The 23,106-nt window shown below is 48.7% G+C and overlaps 1 protein-coding gene across 1 annotated transcript; it reads right to left on the bottom strand.

Moving 5' to 3' along the window:
• Positions 1 to 938: 938 nt before the first annotated feature.
• LOC145350670 (zinc finger protein 395-like) lies at positions 939 to 21,997 on the bottom strand. The gene is made up of 9 exons (XM_080199888.1): positions 21,916 to 21,997; positions 9,580 to 9,837; positions 8,210 to 8,460; positions 7,331 to 7,437; positions 6,925 to 7,109; positions 6,469 to 6,569; positions 4,211 to 4,454; positions 2,135 to 2,253; positions 939 to 2,029 (listed from the first exon to the last, which is right to left on the bottom strand). The coding sequence occupies exons 2-9, from the start codon at positions 9,829 to 9,831 to the stop codon at positions 1,918 to 1,920; spliced, it is 1,371 nt and encodes a 456-aa protein (XP_080056014.1). The 5' UTR covers positions 9,832 to 9,837; positions 21,916 to 21,997; the 3' UTR covers positions 939 to 1,917.
• Between the last annotated feature and the right edge of the window lie 1,109 nt (positions 21,998 to 23,106).

Here is a 23,106-nt window from a genome sequence, read left to right as displayed (position 1 = left end):
TCAAACATTTCAATTCAATGCTCCTTCCTTGGGAATACCTGAGCATGTTTGGGACCTCGTCGGAGCCCTGGTTTCAGAGCGCTGGCTTTCAAAGGCACTTTCTCTAACGTCATTACCTACTGGCTGGCTGTTACCCAATCAGAATTGGTCATTACTGATGGGTCTTTGAGTGCACTCGGCTGATATTCATTTTTATATAAATATTTTAAACAAATTCATATTCTTTATCCTTTCATTAACATTATCAAATTCAGAATGCAGCGTGTGATTATTTTATGAATATTTGAGTCATTTTGAAGCAAGCTGTGACTTTGGGGCTGGTTCAGATCTCAAACCGTGCTGGTTCATCTGGTGTAGGAGAGGGAGGGAGAACTGGGCAGTGGGGGACAGGACACTGTCCTTTCCCTGCTCCATCTCACAAATCCTTTCTGTACAACTCCATTAGAGGACTCTAGTCTGGCGTTTCCTCCAGACTCCCCTTGCTCTGTGACTCCCAGGGTGAGAAGATGGTGGGTTCTACGTCTCAGCACATCGCAGTGAAAACACTGCCTCCAGCTTTTGCAATCTCAGCCCGATTCCGCCCAGTTTAGTGTCTCACATTCATCATCATTTGGGAAACCATCCCGATCTCCCTGCACACAATCTGAGAGACGAGCGGGGGAATGGGCAACGTCACAGAATCTCCATCCCACAGCTCCAGGCACAAGGTGTTCAAATCCTCAGGTGTCACACCAATTGGTACAGCACATGCACTGGGTCACGCCAATTGGTATAGCACACGCACTGGGTCATGCCAATTGGTATAGCACACGCACTGGGTCATGCCAATTGGTATAGCACACGCACTGGGTCATGCCAATTGGTATAGCACACGCACTGGGTCATGCCAATTGGTATAGCACATGCACTGGGTCACGCCAATTGGTACAGCACACGCACTGGGTCATGCCAATTGGTACAGCACACGCACTGGGTCATGCCAATTGGCACAGGTCACACACTGATCCCTCCATCCAGCTGACCTTACACAAGATCAACAACTTGTGCCTGAGAGTGAGTGACAATTAACAGGCTCACTGTGTGGGAGAGAAGCAAAAATCAGCTGGTCACAGTCATAGCTGCAGGAAACCACAGCAAGAAACTACTGGATCTGGATGTGTCCTCACACAGTGGGGGCTGGGGAACTGGCACACACACCCTCACTGCCTTGTGACAAAATGCTGTCCTTTCCCACTGAGAACAGTCATCTCAAATGCAACACATCTGACAAGAGCCCATTCCATTCCAAACTCCTCAATCCTGATGAAATCTCTCTCTCTCCCCACAGGTACTGCCCGAGAATTTACCATTTTTTTATGTTTAAAACCGCAGTGAGTCTGACTTCAAAGAAACACGCAGGAAGTGGGCATCGCTGGGCAAGGCCAGCTTTTGTTGCTCATTCCCTAATTGCTCTTGAACGGAGTGGGTTCAAGGCCGATTCGGAGGCAGCCACATTGCTGTGGGTCTGGAGTCACGTGTAGACCAGGCCTCGCTCTCCAGCTGCTGGGAATGGTCAAAGTCTACACTCAGTACTGTTCCTCGCGGAGTCCAGTCCCTCAGTGCGGCTCTGGTTAATCACTGTAAACCGTGGGAGCTCTGACAGGCACTCACAACTTTCATCCCCACCTTCCTGCTAAATCTAACTGCAGGAAAATAGCAGAGTTCATTCCCTTTCCCGAGACAGACTGATCCAGAATGAAGTGGACCCTCCAGATATCACTGGCTTCACCAAGTTCTCATCCCAGATCCAGCAATGCCAGCTCGCCCTGGGTGGGGTAAATCCACTCCGTCCCTATCCGGAAAGTTCCATTTCACAGCAGGAGCTGAGAGGGAGGGGGCGGGCTCGCTCCGGAATCCTCACCAATCACCCGGCAGCCTTTAATCATGGAAGCGTTGACATGCTTTCTTCCACTTGCAGGCGGTACACCACTGGCTCCTGTTCTCCACTCCGTACACCTTGCGACATTTCTTAGCTTCACCACGGATCCTCCTGTCAGTCAGTAAAAAAACACAAACCCTTACTTAGCAGTTCGGCGTCTGGAGAAAGGAATAAAATTTCCCAGGTAGCTACCACGTCCCCCTCCCCCTCACTCGCCTGTTTGCACTGAGGGTCTGAGCTGTTGAAGCAAAAACAATGTGAGGTTTGAGTGAAGCCACCGGCGACTGAATCACACAATCTCCAAACGTGAAGGCACAACTGTAATCTGGGGAGACCTGGAATAGAAAAAGATCAAAGTTCACTGCCCATTCCCAATGATCCAGTCACTGCCCATTCCCAGTGACCCGGTCACTGCCCATTCCCAATGATCCAGTCACTGCCCATTCCCAGTGATCCAGTCACTGCCCATTCCCAGTGATCCAGTCACTGCCCATTCCCAATGGCCCAGTCACTGCCCATTCCCAATGATCCAGTCACCCCAGTGATCGGAAGAAGCACACCCTACAGAAAAGGCCCTTCAGTCCATTGAGTCAGCACCAACAATAACCACCATTAAAGTTACATTAATCCCATTTTCCAGCTCTTCTCCCAGATTCTGGAATGTTAGGGTATTCCAAATATTCATCCAAATCTTTTTGAAAGTTTGTAAAGTTTCCGACCTCCACCACCTTCCCAGGCAGAACATTCCAGATTCCCAGCACCCTCTGAGTGAAAAAGGTTTCTCTCAAATCCTTTCTGAATCTCCTGTCCATCATCCTAAAACTCTGCTCCCTCACGATTGACCCCCTCAACCAAGGGGAACAGCGGCTCCCTATTCATCCTGTCCGAAGCCCCCCTTAATCATATACACCTTAATCGTGGCCCCCCTCAGCCTCTCTGCTCTAGAGAAAACACTCTAAGTCTATCCAGTTTCTCCTTGTAGCTCAAACGCTCCCTCCCCTGGCAGCATCTGGTAAATCTCCTCTCTACCCCGACCAGTGCAATCACATCCTCCCTATAGTGAGGTGATCATAACTGCAGAAAGTACTCCAGCTGCGGTCTAACCAAGGCTTTGTACAACTCCAATATTATCTCCTTGCTTTTATACTCTGTACCACGACTGAGAAAAGCAAGTGTCTCATAATCCTTCCTAACTGTCCTATTCAATTGCTCTACAACCTTCAGGGATCTGTGAATAACTACCCCAAAATCCACGCAAACCAGCCTGCCATCCATTGGCTCCGTCTACACTTCCCGTTGCCTTGGAAAAGCAGCCAGCATAATCAAGGACCCCACGCACCCGGACATTCTCTCTTCCATCACGGAAAGATACAAAATCCTGAGGTCACGTATCAACCAACTCAAGAACAGCTTCTTCCCTACTGACATCAGACTTTTGAATGGACCTACCTTGCATTAAGTTGATCTTTCCCTACACCCTAGCTATGACTGTAACACTAAATTCTGCACCTTTTTCTTTTCTTCTCCTCTATGTACTCTCTGAATGGTATGCTTTATATAGCACATTTAAGAATTACCTGGATAGTCACGTGAGCAGCCTGGGAATGGAGGGATACAAACGAATGGTCTAGTTGGACCAATGAGCAGCGCAGGCTTGGAGGGCCGAAGGGCCTGTTTCCTGAGCTGTACTGTTCTTTGTTCTTTGTTCACGCAAGAAACACAACTTTTCAGCTTATCCTAACACATGCAAATCAAATCAAAAATCTGTTCCTTTGAGCTAGCCAATGTCTTGCCAGTCATTAAATCCTCCTGAGTTCATCATGTTTCAGGGTTAAACACCATCTTCCACTGCTCCGTCTATCTGACCCAACCCATCTATATCTTCCTGTAACCTACAACCATCTTCTTCAATCTCAGTGTCAACTTTAAACATGCTCAGCTTCCACTCCCCCCACTACATTTTGATCGATATTATTTATGGATATAACAATAAGGGTTCCAGCAATGAAGCTTGTGGTATGTCACTGGATATCGGTCTCCAGTCACTCAGCCTTCTACCATCATTTCAGTCCTATTATTGAGCCAGTTTCAGATCCAACTCACCAAGTTTCCCAACTCAAAGTGTTTTAACCTTTCAAGATACCATGTGGTATCTTGTTAAAGGTTTTGCTAAAATCCATACGAACTACATCAACATGAACCCTGTCACTGTCCATCCCAGCAGCTGGGTAAGGTGTAGAACAGGCTTCTGGAGGAGATCCTGTTGGGGGATGGAGGCTACTTTTCACTCACCTGATAGGTATGATCCACACACACTTGCCAGAGGCAGCTCGGAGCGGACTGGCTGAGAGTGTTTGGGAGCTGGGATTCCGAGGGGCTCTCTCGAGGGCTGACAGGGACATGCTGAGTCTCCAGCACAGCAGGTGGAGAGATGCAGCGCCGAGCGCTCAGACCCTCAGGGGCAGGGTCGCCACTCACTGGGATCTCCGTGTAATAGAAATCTTCCTCCCCGTCGCTGTGGTCAGAGTCAGTGCGTCTGTCATGGCAAAAGCAAAACACCTTCAAACACAGGACTCAATCTCACCTGGAGACACTCCAGGAGGATTCGCTATCCTCCCTCACTCACCCCAACATGCAATCTGAGGCTATTCAACCACATGATGCTTCAGCAGCAGTTTACACTTTGTTCAAGGTCACAGAATGATGTAGGAACACAAGGACGTAGGAAATGGGACAGGGCCATTCGGCCCATCGAGCCTGCTGCACCATTCAATGTGATCATGGCTGAGTCTTAATCTTGGTACCATATCCCCGCTTTCTCCCGAGACCCCACAATGCCATTAAAATCTAAACAACATCAAGATCTCTTTCTTGAAGATATTCAATAGTTGGCCCTTCACAGCCTCCTGTCTATCGCTTACTGCCGCTGGGGTATAGAAAGTCTTGAACATCCTCACTGACAAAGCTTCCACAGCCGCTGGAGTACAGAATTCCACAGATTCACCACCGTCTGGGTGAAGAAACTACTCCTCATTTCAGCCATAATGGCCCAGCACAGTGAGAGGCCATTCACCCCAGAAAGACAATGTTGGCTCTTTGACAGAGCTATCTAACTTTCCCCTACTCCTCCCCCATAATCCAGCAAAACTTTCCTTTGCAATTTCCAATTTCCTTTGGAGAGTTAATGTTGACCCTGCGCCCAGCACCCTCTGAGGCAGCCGAGACCCCAACCACTGGAAAAGCCCAATCTGTGCCCACTCCTTCCTGACCCTTCCACCAATGGGAACAGATTCTCCCTATCGACTCAGACCCACCCCCCACCATCTGTCATTTTGAACATCTCAATCAAATCTCCTCTCAGCTTTCGCTTCTCCAAGAAAAACAGCCCCAACCTCACCACATAACTAAGGTTCACATCACTGACTCTATAATGAATATTAAACTGCACCATCAAAAATATGTCTATCACTGCAATAACATTCTACACCACTTGGGGGCAGACACACCTCAGAATTTCCTTTGTCCTGATAAAGCAGCACTGAAGGAGCTTTACTCTGTATCTAACCCCGTGCTGTACCTGTCCTGGGAGTGTTTGATGGGGGACAGTGTAGAGGGAGCTTTACTCTGTATCTAACCCCGTGCTGTACTTGTCCTGGGAGTGTTTGATGGGGGAACAGTGTAGAGGGAGCTTTACTCTGTATCTAACCCCGTGCTGTACCTGTCCTGGGAGTGTTTGATTGGGGACAGTGTAGAGGGAGCTTTACTCTGTATCTAACCCCGTGCTGTACCTGTCCTGGGAGTGTTTGATGGGGACAGTGTAGAGGGAGCTTTACTCTGTATCTAACCCCGTGCTGTACCTGTTCTGGGAGTGTTTGATGGGGGGACAGTGTAGAGGGAGCTTTACTCTGTATTTAACCCCGTGCTGTACCTGTCCTGGGAGTGTTTGATGGGGGGACAGTGTAGAGGGAGCTTTACTCTGTATCTAACCCCATGCTGTACCTGTCCTGGGAGTGTTTGATGGGGGACAGTGTAGAGGGAGCTTTACTCTGTATCTAACCCCGTGCTGTACCTGTCCTGGGAGTGTTTGATGGGGGACAGTGTAGAGGGAGCTTTACTCTGTATTTAACCCCGTGCTGTACCTGTCCTGGGAGTGTTTGATGGGGGGACAGTATTTTAGTGTATACCTCAGAGTTTTAAGTTCCACTCTTACAATAAGTTTAAGTTTATTTATTAGTGTCACAAGTGGGCTTACATTAACACTGCAATGAAGTTACTGTGAAAATCCCTGAGTGTCCACACTCAGGCGCCTGTCCGGGTACACTGAGGGAGAATTTAGCATGGCCAATGCACCCTCACCAGCACGTCTTTCAGATTGTGGGAGGAAACCGGAGCACCCGGAGAAACCCACGCAGACAGTGACCCGAGTTGGGAATCGAACCCGGGTCCCTGGAGCTGAGCCACAGACTCTAGTTATAAATAATGCTCCCTCCCCCGATACCCATCCCCCTGAGGCCATTCATCTTCTAACCCCAGGGATCCCGAGTTCCTACCCGAGATGCACTGTCCGAATGTGCCTCCGGATTCCGACAGTGGACGAGAGGAGTTTTTGGCAGCTTGGCCACATGCAGCGATACAGCATCCTCACCGAGTTCTGAGAGACAGGAGAGAGGCACAGAGTTAATCATTGAAAAACGGAGCTCCCTCCTCTGAACCCTCTCGCTAACACTACCGCACGTCATTCCAGATGTCCCTCAGCTGCCGCTCCTGAGCAACCCCCACACCATCAGTCAATCTCCCCCTCCCTATCCATTCCGTCCGTCTTGTCTGTCTGCCCCTCTCTGTCCATTTCGTCAGTCTGTCTATCTCCCTCTCTGTTCTGTCAGTCTGTCTCCCCCTCTCTGTCCATTCCATCAGTCTGTTTGCCCACCCCCCCCTTCCCTGTCTGTCTCTACCCCCTCCTCTCTCAGCGCCCGCTCCATTCTCTCCATCTCTTCCCATTTCCTCACCTTCCTCTTGCGAAGGATTGGTTCCTCCAGCAGTAGGCAGTGCTCGTGCTGCGGATCTGTCCCATCTTCAGTCTGTGCTGTGTCCGGTCTGAGTGGCGGTGTGGAGGGAGACGAGGAATCACTGTTCCAATACAGACTCCAGGTGCTGCTGTTCCCACTCCCACTCTCATTGCCGGAATCTCCCGCTGACAGAACAAAGCAAACACAATGGATTACCCCCAGGCTCTGTCCCAGTGAGTTAACAGCCAGGAATGTGTGTGTGTATCAAACAGTTACAGAGAAAGAGATCAACAATTCAAAGTGAATCATCTCGGACACACATGCGCTCCCCAGATGATGAACAGATTCCACTAACCCATCCTGTATAAACACCAGGAGCTGGATCTCGACGCGTTGCTGCTCTTACCTGTCCTGGCTCTGGGGTGTAAGGGACTGTTAAGCAGAGGACTGGATGATAGGCTGGTGAGGACCATAGCTGCCATGATTGCATCCATTTCCACTGTTCCTATAGCCCTGAGGAGAATAATTTGAATGTTAGTAGCTGAGGACATGTGGAGGGTTTCAACACGAGGGCTTCGAGTGACTGTTCTGCAAAAAAAAAGCTCTCCAATTTATAAATAAGTCTCAAACCAGTTTCCTTCCACAGAATTATTACGGTGCAGGAGGCCAAGTCCATCATGTCTCCCAAGTGAGCATCACGATTTAGTACTATCTCCCTGCACATTGTTTCTAGTCCAATAATCATCAAATATTCTCCTGCTGGAGGCACATTCAGACAGTGCATCTCGGGTAGAAACTCGGGATCCCTGGGGTTAGAAGAGGAATGGCCTCAGGAGGATGAGTATCCCGAATGAATCATCCTCGCTGCCTCCCCCATACCTCCAGGCCGTGCATTCCAGACCCCAACCACTCGCCGAGTGAAAACATCCCCACATCACGCTTGCTTCTTTTGCAAATCACTTTAACACTGTGCCCCCTCATTTTCAATCCTTTTCCGAGTGGGAAGAGTTCCTCCCGATCTACTCCGTCCAGCTCCCTCAGGATTTTGAGCATCTCTAAGGTATCTCTGTCCCGTGTCTGGGTCCCATCAGGGAAATGAATTCCTGCCCCCACACTAGAACCGCCAGTTCCCTCTCCCACCCCATCGGCTACACGGCACAGGGACCAAATACCTGGGAGCTTTCCCAGGAATGGCCTTTGTCTCCCATTTCTCCCAACAACCCCTCCCCCACCCCCCCCCGACACCGCCCGCCCCACCCCACCCCACCCCACGCTCCACACCCACCGCGGGGGCACATCAATGCTCTCCGAGCACTGGTTCCTCTTGGGTTCAGCAGGTTGGATAATTGCTCTCGCGTTCTCCCTCTCCAGCTCCTGGAGTCGCGGTGACTTCCGGCTCTCCACTAACCGAACATCCTCTATTCTCCGCAGCAAGCGCAGATCCAGTTCCTCCACGTAGATCAGAACCTGCTTATCCACTTCATTGTGTTGCTCAACCAATCCCGAGCACTCACGCCCACTGAGAGTCAGGAAAACCTGGAGGTGAAAAGACAAAAGGTCTCCATTGTGATCTGGCGGGGGTGCAGACTGAGGGGGGCGTTACGATGGCTTGGCATCTACAGATCCATTAAATGGTAAAATAGTTTAAATGGTAAAAAATTGCAGCATGCTGCTGTGCAGAGGGACCTGGGTGTCCTTGTACAGGAATCTCAAGGAGTTGGTTTGCAGATGCAGCAGGTAATTAAGAAGGCAAATGGAATTTTGTCCTTCATTGCTGGAGGGATGGAGTTTAAAAACAGCGAGGTTATGTTGCAGCTGAATAAGGTGCTGGTGAGGCCACACCTGGAGTATTGTGTACAGTTTTGGTCTCCTTACTTGAGAAAGGATATACTGGCACTGGAGGGGGTGCAGAGGAGATTCACTAGGTTGATTCCGGAGTTGAAAGGACTGGCTCATGAGGAAAGACTGAGTAGACTGGGGCTATACTCAACGGAATTCAGAAGAATGAGGGGAGATCTTATAGAAACATATAAGATTACGAAGGGGATAGATAAAATAGAAGCAGGAAGTTGTTTCCACTGGTGGGTGAAACTAGAACTAGGGGGCATAGCCTCAAAATAAGGGGGAGCAGATTTAGGACTGAGTTGAGGAGGAACTTCTTCACACAAAGGGTTGTGAGTCTGTGGAATTCCCTGCCCAGTGAAGCAGTTGAGGCTCCCTCATTGAATGTTTTTTAAGGCAAGGATAGATACATTTTTGAAGGTAAAGGAATTAAGGGATATGGTGAGTGAACGGGTAAGTGGAGCTGAGTCCACAAATATTGAATGGCGGAGCAGGCTCGAGGGGTCAGATGACCTACTCTTGCTCCTAGTCCTTGTGTTCATTCAATGAGCTGCTTCAAAGAACATCAGGGTCCACCACTCCTCGGGAATGGACATTTGGAACTGTCTTTCTTCATTTCCCCGCAGTGAGACCATCAGAGCTGAGGAACTGACTCCCAGCCCTTCACCCAATGGGATGAGGCATCTGTAGGTGTGGAAGTGACCAGCGATTTCTTACACCTCCCTCAGTTACCCTCTGCTCCCAAACAGGTACCCACCACCGCCCCCCCCCCCCAACCCCACAAACACCACCGCAATGTTCAGCTGAACCTACCTTCTGGCCTGGGTAGAGTTTAAATCGAGCTAGGCTCTGGAACCCTGCTCCAATGATATTCTCTTCATTGTACTCCATGAACTGACCGTCTTCGAATGACACAGTGTACGAGGAGTTTCCTCTCCCAGAATCCAGTCGGAACGCTTGGATTACACCAGGAATCAGCATCCCATCCCCGCAAGGACTCGGGGTGTGAACCAACGCTCCCAGCAGCGACCGTTTTCCCAGACGTCTAGACAGCACACTCGCCATCCTTACCTGTAGGAAAGGTGATAAGACACGAGGTTCAGACTCAGATACAAACCAGCCGAGTAACAAATAGCGGCTGATCCATTGTTCAGGGATCCTCTCGCTGGATAACAGCCCTTCACTGCTGGTGATACCCCAATATCCAGCTGGTCAGGACGATGACCTGCGCAGTAACTGGGACCACGGCTGCTATTGGGTTGATCCACAGTCAACAATATTCACAGACCAACTGAACCTGAACCAGGGACAGCCTGGGACTGGAGCAGCTAAAGACCAGACTGGTACAGATGTGATGAATCCAGGAGTTGGGAAGCAATTCTCTGAGTACTGGAATAATAGTCTAGAGAATGGGTTCAATCCACCAAGACAATGGGACAATTTAAATTCAAAATGAAAGATAATGGAAAATGAACTTGAAACCAAATAATTGTCCTAAAAACCAACAGGTTCCTCAGTGTCTCTCAGGGAAACAAATCCAGTATCAAATTCACTGTGGCCTGGATGTGACTCAACTTACCTTCTTCTAGAAAAGGTCACTCAGAGCTCATCAAACTAATCACCACTTCTCAACTAAAATACACCCAGAAAAAGACAACAAGGTCAAGAAATGATTTTGATTTGATTTATTATTGTCACATGTACTAAAATACAGTGAAAAGTATTGTTTCTTGCACGCTATACAGTGCATACCATTCATAAAGCAGGAAAGGAGAGAGTGCAGAATGTAATGTTACAGTCATAGCTAGGGTGTCAAGAAAGATCAGCTTAATGCAAGGTAGGTCCATTCAAAGGTCTGACAGCAGCAGGGAAGAAGCTGTTCTTGACTCGGTTGGTACGTGACCTCAGACTTTCGTATCTTTTTCCTGAAGGAAGAAGGTGGAAGAGAGAATGTCGCAGTGTATGGGGTCCTTAATTATGCTGGCTGTTTTGTCGAGGCAGCGGGAAGTGTAGACAGAGTCAATGGATGGGAGGCTGGTTTGTGTGATGGACTGGGATATATTCATAACCATTTGTAATTCCTTGCAGTCTTGGTTAGAGCAGGAGCCATACCAAGCTGTGATACAACCACAAAGAATCCTTTCTCTGGTGCATCTGTAAAAGTTTGTGAGCGTCGTAGCGGACATGCCAAATTTCTTAGTCTTCTGAGAAAGTAGAGGTGTTGGTGGGGCTTTCTTAACTATAGCATCAGCACGGGGGAACCAGGACAGGTTGTTGGTGAGCTGAACACTGAAAACGTGATGATCTCAACCATTTCCACTTCATCCCCATTAACGGAGACAGGAGCATGTTCTCCACTGCACTCCCTGAAGTCATTGACAATCTCCTTCATTTTGTTGATGTTGAGGGGAGATTATTGTTGTTGCACCAGTTCCCCAGGTTCCCTATCTCACTCCTGTACTCTGATTTGTCATTGTTTGAGATCTGACCCACTACGATGGTGTCATCAGCAAACTTGAAAAATCGAATGAGAGGGGAATTTGTATAAGGAGTATAGTAGGGGGCTGAGAACACAGCCTTGTGGGGCATTGGTGTTGAGGATGATCATGGAGGAGGTGTTGTTGCCCGTCCTTACTGATTGTGGTCTGTGGGTTAGGAAGTTCAGGATCCAGTCGCAGAGGGAGGAACCGAGACCCAGGCCACGGAGTTTGGAGGTGGGTTTTGTAGGAATAATGGTGTTGAATGCTGAGCTGTAGTCAATAAATAGGAGCCTGACGCAGGTGTCTCAGGTGTTCCAGGGTTGAGTATAGGGCCAGGGAGATGGTATCTGCTTAAAGTTTAATTATTGTTATCACGAGTAGGTTTACATTCACACTGCAATGAAGTTACTGTGAAAATCCCCTAGTTGCCGCACTCTGGCATCTGTTCGGGTTACACTGAGGGAGAATTTATCACGGCCAATGTACCTCACCAGCATACCTGTTGTAGTGATAGGCGAATTGTAGTGGATCCAGGCAATCTCGGAGGCCGGTATTGATTTGTGCCACGATTAACCTTTCGAAGCATTTCATAATGATGGATGTCAGAGCCACCGTCATGAAGGTACGCTGCCTGACCTTTCTTAGGTACTGGGATGATGGTCACCTTCTTGAAATAGATAGCAACTTCACATTTTTGTAAAGAGTCATAAAGTCATAGAGGTTTACAGCATGGAAACAGACCCTTTGGCCCAACTTGTCCATGCTGCCTTTTTTCTAAAATCCCTAAGCTAATCCCAATTGCCCACATTTGGTTCATATCCCTCTATACCGATCTTACCCATGTGCTAAGTGCTTTTTAAAAGACAAAATTATACCCACCTCTACTACTACCTCTGGCAGCTTGTTCTAGACACTCACCACCATCTGTGTGAAAAAATTGCCCTCTGGACACTTTTGTATCTCTCCCTCGCACCTTAAACCTATGCCCTCTAGTTTTAGACTCCCCAATCTACAGGAAGAGATATTTACTATCTAGTTGACCTGTGCCCCTCATTATTTCATAGACCTCTATAAGATCACCCCTCAGCCTCCTACGGTCCAGAGAAAAAAGTCCCAGTCTATCCAGCCTCTCCTTATAACTCAAACCATCAAGTCCTGGTAGCATCCTAGTAAATCTTTTCTGCACTCTTTCTAGTTTAGTAATATCTTTTCTATAATAGGGTGACCAGAATTACACATGGTATTTCAAATGTGGCCTTACCAATGTCTTGTACAACTTCAACAAGACGTCCCAACTCCTGTATTCAATGTTCTGATCGATGAAACCAAGCATGCCGAATGCCTTCTTCACCACTCTGTCCACCTGTGACTCCACTTTCAAGGAGCTATGAACATGTACACGTAGATCTCTTTGTTCTGTAACTCTCCCCAGGGCCCTACCATTAACTGAGTAAGTCCTGCCCTGGTTCAATCTACCAAAATGCAGCACCTCGCATTTGACTAAATTAAACTCCATCTGCCATTTGTCAGCCCACTGACCCAATTGATCAAGATCCCGTTGCAATTGGAGATAACCTTCTTCACTGTCCACCATGCCACCAATCTTGGTGTCATCTGCAAACTTACTAACCATGCCCCCTATATTCTCATCCAAATCATTAATATAAATGACAAATAACAGTGGGCCCAGCACTGATCCCAGAGGCACACCACTGATCACAGGCCTCCAGTTTGAAAACCAACCCTCTACAACCACCCTCTGGCTTCTGTCAAGAAGCCAATTTTGTATCCATTTAGATGCAATGGATCCCGTGAGATTTAACCTTATGCAACAACAATGTGGTACCTTGTCAAAGGCCTTGCTAAAGTCCATGTAGACAACATCAACTGCACTTCCCTCATCTACCTTCTTGGTTACCCCTTCAAAAAACTCATTGAATTTGTGAGACATGATTTTCCACTCTCAAAGCCATGCTGACTGTCCTTAATCAGTCCTTGTGTCTCTAAATACCTGCAGATCCTGTCTCTCAAAATACCTTCCAACAATTTATCTACCACAGATGTGAGGCTCACTGGCCTGTAGTTCCCAGGCTTTTCCCTGCAGCCCTTTTTAAACAAAGGCACAACATTTGCCACTCTCCAATCTTCAGGCAACTCACCCGTGACTATCGATGATTCAAATATCTCGGCTCGGGGACCCGCAATTTCCTCCCTAGCCTCCCACAATGTCCTGGGATACACTTCATCAGATCCCAGGGATTTATCTACCTTGTTGCGCTTTAAGACTTCCAGCACCAGCTTCTCTGTAATATGTATGCTCCTCAAGACATCACTATTTATTTCCCCAAGTTCCCGAACATCCATGCTTTTCTTAACAGTAAATACTGATGAGAAATATTCATTTAGAATCTCGCCCATCTCTTGTGGATCTGCACATAGATGACCTTGTTGATCCTTAAGAGGCCCTACTCTCTCCCTTGTTACTCTTTTGCCCTTTATGTATTTGTAGAAGCTCTTTGGATTCTCCTTTGCCTTATCTGCCAAAACAATCTTGTGTTCCCTTTTCGCTCTCCTGATTTCTCTCTTAACTCTACTCCTACACCCCCTACACTCTTCACTATCCCAGCTGTCTATGCATGTCATGTTTCCCCTTTTCCTTCTTGACCAGGGCCTCAATATCCTGAGTTATCCAGGGTTCCCGACTTCTGCCAGCCTTGCCCTTCACTCTAAGAGGAATGTGTTTACCCTGAACCCTGGTTAACACACTTTTGAAAGCCTGCCACTTACCAAACATTCCTGTTCCTTCCCACAGATTCCCCCAATTAACTTCTGAAAGTTCCTGCCTGATACCATCAAAATTAGCCTTGCATCAATTTAGAATTTTAACTTTTGGGGCAGACCTATCATTCTCCATGGCTACCTTAAAACCAATAGAATTATGGTCACTGGTCCCAAAGTGATTCCTCACTAACACTTCTGTCATCTGCCCTTCCTTATTTCCCAAGAGGAGGTCAAGTTTTGCCCCCTGTCTAGTCGGGCCATCCACATACTGAATGAGAAATTCCTCCTAAATACACTCAACAAATTTCTCTCCATCCAACCCTCTAATACTATGGCTGCCCCAGTCAATGTTGGGAAAGTTAAAATCTGACTATTACCCCCCTATTTTTCTTGGCACTATCTGTAATCTCCATACATATTTGCTCCCCAATTTCCCGCTGACTATTTCAGGGCTGATAGTACAACCCTATCAAAGTGATTTCCCCTTCTTATTTCTCAGTTCTACCCATATAGACTCAGTGGCCGAACCCTCGGATATATCCCCTCTCAGTAAGGCTGTGATGTTTTCCCTAATCAAAAGTGCAACTCCCCCTCCTCTCTTAGCCCCGGTTCTATCCTTCCTAAAGCATCTGTACCCTGGAACACTGAGCTGCCAATCCTGTCCCTCCTTTGGCCATGTTTCAGTAATTGTTATAATATCCCAATCCCACGTACCCATCCATCCATGCCCCGAACTCATCTGCCTTGTCCATCAAGCATCTTGCATTGAAATAAATGCAGTTTAATCTGGACTTCCCTTGGTCTCTGTTTTGCTTTTGTCTGATCTGTCTGGTACTAGGATTACTGACACTGCCTTTACCACTTAATGTGCTCTCTTTAACTTCCGTGCCGTCCTCAAACTCCTCTCCCGTCTGGAGAGGTTAAAGATGTCTGTGAATACAGATGGTCTGTTCAGGATCTGAGTGCTCTTCCGGGTACCGCACCCGGGTCAGTCGCTTTCCGTGGGTTGACCGAGAAGCTGCTCTGATGTCTGCAACGATGACCTCAGACACAGGTTCATCCAGAGCTTCCAGGGTGGAGGGCATGCTCTCACTGCCCTCTTGCTCAAAACGGATGTAGAATGCATTGAGCCCATTAGGGAGCCGGCAATTTTATCTGCTTTTATTTTGAATCCTGTTATGTCTTGCAGACCTTGCCACAGTCGATGGGAGTCGATGTAGCTGGCCTGGGACTCTCGCTTGGTCTTCTATTGTCTTTTGACATCTTTAATGGATCTCCTTAGATCGTATCTGGCTTTCTCCTATAGGTCATCTGACCTGAACGCCTCAGACCTGGACTTCAGCAAGCCGTGGATATCCCTCTTCATCCACGGTTGCCAGCTGGGGGAAACACACAGATTTGCTTCTCTGGCACACAGTCTTCTACGCACTTACTAATGAAGTCAGTTTCTGTAGCAGCGTACTCGTTCAGGCTGGTTGCAGAGTTTATAAATACTGACCAGTCCACTGACACTAAGCAGCCCCGTAGGAGATCATCCGACTCCTCAGACTAACATTGCACGACTCTCTTTGATGGATTCTCCCACTCCAGTTTTTGTCTGTAAGCCGGGAGCAGGAGCACAGCCTGTGGTCTGATTTACCAAAGTGTGGGCAGGCAGTAGAGCAGTAGGGCATGTTTGATATTTGTGATATGGAGATGCCGGCATTGGACTGGGGTAAACACAGTAAGAAGTCACACAACAGCAGGTTAAAGTCCAACTGGTTTATTTGGTAGCAAAAGCTTTCTGAGTGTCACTCCTTCTTCAGGTGACTGAGGAGTTATGTTCACAAACAGGGTATATACAGACACAAACTCAATTTACAAGATAATAGTTGGAATGCGAGTTTTTACAGGTAATCAAGGCTTAAAGTCACAGACAATGTGAGTGGAGAGAGCGTTAAGCACAGGTTAAAGAGATGTGTATTGTCTCCAGACAGGACAGCTAGTGAGATTTTGCAAGCCCAGGCAAGTCATGGGGGTTACAGATAGTGCGACATGAACCCAAGATCCCGGTTGAGGCCGTTCTCATGTGTGCGGAACTTGGCTGTCAGTCTCTGCTCAGAAACTCTGCGCTGTCGTGTGTCGTGAAGGCCGCCTTGGAGAACGCTTACAACAATGCCAGTGCAGTACCCCAGTACAGTTACAACACTGGCGTCTACCCAACAATGTGGAAAGTTGCCCAGTTCTGTCCTGTACACAAAAAGCAGGACAAATCCAACCCAGCCAATTACTGCCCAATCAGTCTACTCTCAATCATCAGTAAAGTGATGGAAGGGGTCATCGACAGTGCGATCCAGCAGCACCTGCTCAGCGATAACCTGCTCAGTGACGCCCAGTTTGGGTTTCTCCAGGGGGTCACTCAGCTCCTGACCTCATTACAGCCTTGGTTCAAACATGGACAAAAGAGCTGAATTCCAGGGGGTGAGGTGAGTGACTGCCCTCGACATCGAGGCAGCATCAAGGAGCCCGAGTGAAACTGGAGTCGATGGGTATCGGGGGCAAACTCTCTGCTGGTTGGAGTCATACCTGATATATAGGAAGATGGTTGTGGTTGTGGAGGGTCAGTGATCTCAGCTCCAGGACATCCCTGCAGGAGTCCCTCAGGGTTAGTGTCCTCGGCCCAACCATCTTCAGCTGCTTCAATCGCCTTCCCTCCGTCGTAAGGTAAGAAGTGGGGATGTTCACCGATGATTGTACAATGTTCAACACCATTCACAACTCCTCAGATGCTGAAACAGTCCATGTTCAAATGCAACAAGATCTGGACAATATCCAGACTTGGGCTGACAGGTAGCAAGCAACATTTGTGCCATATAAATACCAGGCAATGACCATCACCAAGAAGAGATGCTCTAAATACTGCCCCTTGACATTCAATAATGTTTCCATCACTGAATCCCCCACTGTCAACATCCTTGGGGTTACCACTGACCAGAAACTCAACTGGGTTCACCACATAAACATAATGGCTACAAGAGCAGATCAGAGGCTGGGAATACTGCAGTGAGTAACTCACCCCCTGACTCCCCAGAGTCTATCCACCATCTACAAGGTACAAGTCAGGAGTGTGCCTGGATTGGTGCAGCTCCAACAACACACAAGAACCTCGACACCATCCAGGACAAAGCAGCCCCGCTTGATTGGCATCACATCCACAAACATTCACTCCCTCCACCAGTGACACTCAGGAGCAGCCGTGTGCACTATCTACGAGATGCACGGCAGCAACTCACCAAAGATCCTTAGACAGCACCTTCTAAACCCATGACCACTTCCATCTGAAAGGACAAGGGCAGCAGATACAGGGGAACGCCACCACCTGCAAGTTCCCCTCCAAGTCACTCACCATCCTGACTTGGAAATATATCGCTGTTCCTTCATAGTCACTGGGTCACAATCCTGGAATTCCCTCCCTAACGACATTTTGGGACAACCCACAGAACATGGACTGCAGCGATTCAAGAAGGCAGCTCACCACCACCTTCTCAAGGGCAACTAGGGACGGACAATAAATACTGGCCAGTAACACCCATGTCCCATGGATGAATAAACACTCCCCCCAGACTCCTTTCCCCAGCCCCCTGGCCCTTACAGGCTGAAGACCATAGAGGACAAGGAGGCCAATCCGAGATTCCCACTATCCCTCCCAAGCTTCACTCCATACATCATCTCTCCCAGCTTCTGGAACTTCCCTCAGACATCAAACTGAATCAGACTGTGATGGGTGAGCCAGAGAGAGACAGAGACACAGAGAGACAGACAGAGAGGGCGAGCCAGAGAGAGACAGAGACACAGAGAGACAGACAGAGAGGGTGAGCCAAAGAGAGACAGAGACACAGAGACACACAGAAAGACAGACAGAGAGGCAGAGCTACGCAGCAAGGCAGAGAGACACAGGGAGAGAAGGTGACATATATAGAAAAAGAGAGAGAGACACACACACAGACAGAGAGAGAGACAGACAGAGTGAGAGAGAGAGAGAGAGAGAGAAAAACTGAAGGAGAGAGGCACATCTGTCAGGTCCTCGCCAACTCACTCAGCTTATCCAGATCTCTCTGCAGACTTTCCGCACCCTCCATAGAGAAAGAGACATAGAGAAAGAGAGAGAGAGAGAGAGACACACACACACACACACACACACAGGGAAAGAGAGAGAGACAGGGAGAGGGGGAGAGAGACAGAGAGACACACAGAGGGAGAGAGACACACACAGGGAAAGAGAGAGAGAGAGAGAGACACACACACACACAGGGAAAGAGAGAGAGACAGAGAGAGGGGGAGAGAGACAGAGAGACACACAGAGGGAGAGAGACACACAAAGAAAGAGAGACACACACATATAGAAACAGAGAGCGAGAGAGAGACACACACCGAAATATAATCATAGAAACCCTACAGTACAGAAAGAGGCCCTTCGGCCCATCAAGTCTGCACTGAACACGATCCCACGAAGGAACAACCCCCAATCCGTATGTATTTTACCCACTAATCCTCTCTAACCTATACATCTATGATCAATTTAGCATAGCCAATCAACCTAACCCGCGCATCTTTGGGCTGTGGGAGGAAACCGGAGCACCCAGAGGAAACCCACGCAGACACGAGGAGAATGTGCAAACTCCACACAGACAGTGACCTGAGCTGGGAATCGAACCCAGGACCCTGGAGCTGTGAAGCAGCAGTGCTAACCACTGTGCTACCGTGCCGCCCCCAGCCAGTCTGTGATGGGTATTACCGAACCACTCCTGGTGATGGACATTGAAATCTCCCACCCAGAGTACATTCTGTCCCTTGCCCCCCACCCCTCACAATGCTTCCTCCAAGTGGTGTTCAACACGGAGGATTCATCAGCTGAGGAGGGACAGCACGTGATAATCATCAGGAGTTTTCCTGCCCGTGTTTGAGTTGATGTGACTGTATACCTCTGTGCCATCACCTCTACTGGGAACAGCTCTCTCAGTTTGGGCACAGATGTTAGTAAGGAGGATTTTGCAGAGTCGACAGAGCTGGATTTGCTGTCATCATTTCCAGTGCCTAGGCTGATGCTGCGTGCTCCATCTGGTTCCATTTGTAGTGCTTTGATAAATTGAGTGTCTCACTTGGCCATTTCAGAGGGCATTTGAGAGTCAACCACATTGCTGTGGCTCTGGAGTCACATGTAGGCCAGACCGAGTAATGGTGGCAGATTTCCTTCCCTAAAGGACATTAGCGAACCAGATGGGTTTTTCCGACAGTGGTTTCATGGTCATCAGTAGAATTCCAGATTTTTAGTGAATTCGAATTTCATCATCTGCCGATTTAGGATTGGAACCTGGATCCCAAGAGCATTATCCTGGATCTCTGGAATACTAATCCAGCAAAACTACCACTACACCACTGCCTCCCACAGACACCCCAGCCCCTAAACCACGACAATATACCAGATTATACACCCCAGACTCTAATATACACCCCAGGGGGCTGGCACGGGTGGCATCGTGGTTAACATTGCTGCCTCACAGCGCCAGAGAACTGGGTTCGATCCCTGGCTTGAGTCATTGCCTATGTGGATTCTGCACATTCTCCCCGTGTCTGTGTGGGTTTCCTCCCACAGTCTGAAAGCTGTACTGGTTAGGTGGATTGGCCAAGCTAAATTCTCCCTCAGTGTACCTGCACAGGCGCCAGAGTATGGCAACTAGGGGATTTTCATAGTAACTTCATTGCAGTGTGACTGTAAGCTTACTTCTAACACTAATAAATAAACTTTAAAAGACTCTAACTCATGCCAATATATCAGAATATGTATATATGAATAAACATATTCTGATATATTGGGATGAGTTGGAGTTTATTTATTAGTGTCACAAGTAAGACAACTCCAAAAGATTTCTGCCACATTTTCTCTTTACAGAAATTCCTGTATAAACACTCAGATATAGAGGGCAGCACCATAACACAGGGCGGCACGGTAGCACAGTGGTTAGCACTGCTGCTTCACAGCTCCAGGGACCTGGGTTTGATTCCTGGCTCGGGTCACTGTCTGTGTGGAGTTTGCACATTCTCCTCGTGTCTGTGTGGGTTTGCTCCGGTTACCTCCCACAGTCCAAAGATGTGCAGGTTAGGTTAATTGGACATGCTAAAAAATTGCCCCTTAGTGTCCTGAGATGCGTAGGTTAGAGGGATTAGAGGGTAAATATGTAGAGATATGGGGGTAGGGCCTGGGTGGGACTGTGGTTGGTGCAGACTCGATGGGCTGAATGGCCTCTTTCTGTACTGTAGGGTTTCTATGCTTTGATATTCCAGCCTTACACCCAACCCCAGACCCTGAACCTTCACTGAGCAAAAGCCATCCAGATTAATCAATATCCATCAATCTCTTATCTCTGACCTTCAGCTCCATTCACAAAATCAGAAATGGCTAATTTCAGAATATTCGTGCGCACAATGTTATCATTGAGGGTATCCGCTTCTCCGCCTTTTGGCTAAGATCGAGCCCAGGATGGGGGGGCAGTGTCTTATCCTGTCAGATTGGATCTTGTTTGTCTGTCTGTGGGAACCTTGAATTGGGTTCACTGGGAATTTGAATTTTGGCGCAAGCAAGGATTGGATGGGAGTTCGCCCACTCCAGCCTGAGCACTGGCTTTGGAGTAAAGAAAATTAATTAAACTCCTCCCCAATCATTCAAACCCTTTTCTGTACTTCCACAAGAAAACAACACAGATAATACAAATCACATTGAGCAAAGAATAAATAGATTTTCTCGCATTCCGAATCTGAACGAATGCTTCACTTGAGTTAAAGAAATTAAAAAACAAGAAATTAAAAACATACCGTGAGTATAAACTGCATGAGGATGTGGCTGGAGTAAGCTGAGGGTGAGTGCGTGTGTATCAGAGAGAGAGTGTGCCTGTTTGTGTGAGTGAGTGTGAACGGGAGGTAAAGTGAATGTGAGTATGTGAGAGAACCTGAGTGTCTGTATCCGAGAGGGACATGTGTCTGTGAGTGTGTCCGTGGGTGTGTGTGTGTCTGTGAGTTTGTATGTGTGTGTGTGTGTGTGTGGGTGTGTGTGTGTCTGTGGGTGTGTGTGTGTCTGTGGGTGTGTGTGAGTGTGTGAGTGTCTGTGTGTGTGAGTGTCTGTGGGTGTGTGTGTGTCTGTGGGTGTGTGTGAGTGTGTGAGTGTCTGTGTGTGTGAGTGTCTGTGGGTGTGTGTGTGTGTCTGTGTGCGTGTGAGTGTCTGTGGGTGTGTGAGTGTGTGAGTGTCTGTGTGTGTGTCTGTGTGTGTGAGTGTCTGTGTGAGTGTCTGTGTGTGAGTGTCTGTGTGTGTGAGTGTCTGTGTGTGTGTGTGTGTGTGTGTCTGTGTGTGTGTGAGTGTCTGTGTGTGTGAGTGTGGGTGCGTGTGAGTGTGGGTGCGTGTGTGTGTGAGTGTCTGTGTGTGTGTGAGTGTCTGTGGGTGTGGGTGTGTGTGAGTGTCTGTGGGTGTGTGTGTCTGTGGGTGTGTGCGAGTGTCTGTGGGTGTGTGTGTCTGTGGGTGTGGGTGTGTGTGTGTGTGTGTGAGTGTGTCTGTGTGTGTGTGTGTGAGTGTGTGTGTGAGAGAGAGTGAAAGAGGTAAATTCCTTACAATCAGCTTCATTTCAAATTCCAGTTGAGGATCCCCCCCAGGGGAGAATTCAGTGAGCAGCTCTGGGCGCAGCGGCGGGGAGGGGAGGGGGGGTGAGCCGAGCTGGGGGAGCGGGGCCGGGGGGGGAGCCGGGCCGGGCCGGGCTTCCCCGGGAGGCGGTGGTCGATGAGCCGCGGGCGGGAATATTGCACAGAGATTGAATGGGGAAGTTTTGGGGAGTCAGAGAGGGAAGAAATCCCAGAGATCACTCACCCTGTCCCGGGATGGGCAGCAGCTGCATCCGACTCAGAACCAGCCCGACTCCCGATCACTCCCGCTCTATCCCGGTCCCTCTATCCCGCTCTATCCTGGTCTCTCTATCCCGCTCTCTCTATCCCAGTCTCTCTATCCCGGTCCCTCTATCCCGCTCTATCCTGGTCTCTCTATCCCGCTCTATCCCAGTCCCTCTATCCCAGTCCCTCTATCCCAGTCTCTCTATCCCGGGTCTCTCTATCCCGGGTCTCTCTACCCCGGTCCCTCTACCCCGGTCTATCCCGGTTCTCTCTATCCCAGTCTCTCTATCCCGCTCTATCCCGGTTCTTTCTATCCCGGTCTATCCCGGTTCTCTCTATCCCGGTTCTCTCTATCCCGGTCCCTCTACCCCGGTCTATCCCGGTTCTCTCTATCCCAGTCTCTCTATCCCGGTCTATCCTGGTCTCTCTACCCCGGTCCCCCTATCCCGGTTCTCTCTATCCTGGTCTCTCTATCCCGGTCTATCCCGCTCTATCCCGGTTCTCTCTATCCCGGTCCCTCTATCCCGCTCTATCCCGGTTCTCTCTATCCCGGTCTATCCCGGTTCTCTCTATCCCGGTTCTCTCTATCCCGGTCTATCCCGGTTCTCTCTATCCCGGTCTATCCCGGTTCTCTCTATCCCGGTCCCTCTATCCCGGTCTATCCCGGTTCTCTCTATCCCGGTTCTCTCTATCCCGGTCCCTCTATCCCGGTCTATCCCGGTTCCCTCTATCCCGGTCTATCCCGGTCCCTCTAACCCGGTCTATCCCGGTCCCTCTATCCCGGTCTATCCCGGTTCTCTCTCCGCTGCGATCTGAACACTTGCAGTTTACTCGGATCTTTAACTCTGTTCAGATGTGGAGAGAGACTGAAATCCCGGAGCGGATCAGGCTGTGGATCCGGATCTCTCTTCCGCCATTGGGGCCATAGTTTCCTTTTCGATTTGATTTATTCCTATCACAGACTGATGAGAAAAATATCAGCCACTATTGAACTGTGGAGCAGACTCGATGGGCCGAGTGGCCTAATTATATGCCTTATGGCCTTATGGCCTTATGTATACAGTGAAAAGTATCGTTTCTTGCACACTATACAGACAAAGCGTACAGTTCATAGAGAAGGAAATGAGACTGCGCAGAAAGTAGTGTTACTTTTTCACAGATGAGAATGAGC

The sequence above is a fragment of the Carcharhinus amblyrhynchos genome, chromosome 12 (genome assembly GCF_965287045.1).
Source record: "Carcharhinus amblyrhynchos chromosome 12, sCarAmb.v2.hapA, whole genome shotgun sequence".
NCBI lineage: Eukaryota > Metazoa > Chordata > Chondrichthyes > Carcharhiniformes > Carcharhinidae > Carcharhinus > Carcharhinus amblyrhynchos.
This window is presented reverse-complemented; position numbering and strand designations above follow the sequence as displayed.

Excerpts from the sequence above, each read along its gene's own strand:
- LOC145350670 (XM_080199888.1), bottom strand. The coding sequence starts at position 9,831 with ATGGCGAGTGTGCTGTCTAGACGTCTGGGAAAACGGTCGCTGCTGGGA. Across the intron at positions 2,254-4,210 it reads GTGTGGATCATACCTATCAG|GTCTCCCCAGATTACAGTTG; the intron begins GTGAGTGAAAAG and ends TTTCTATTCCAG. Across the intron at positions 2,030-2,134 it reads CAGACCCTCAGTGCAAACAG|GAGGATCCGTGGTGAAGCTA; the intron begins GCGAGTGAGGGG and ends ACTGACTGACAG.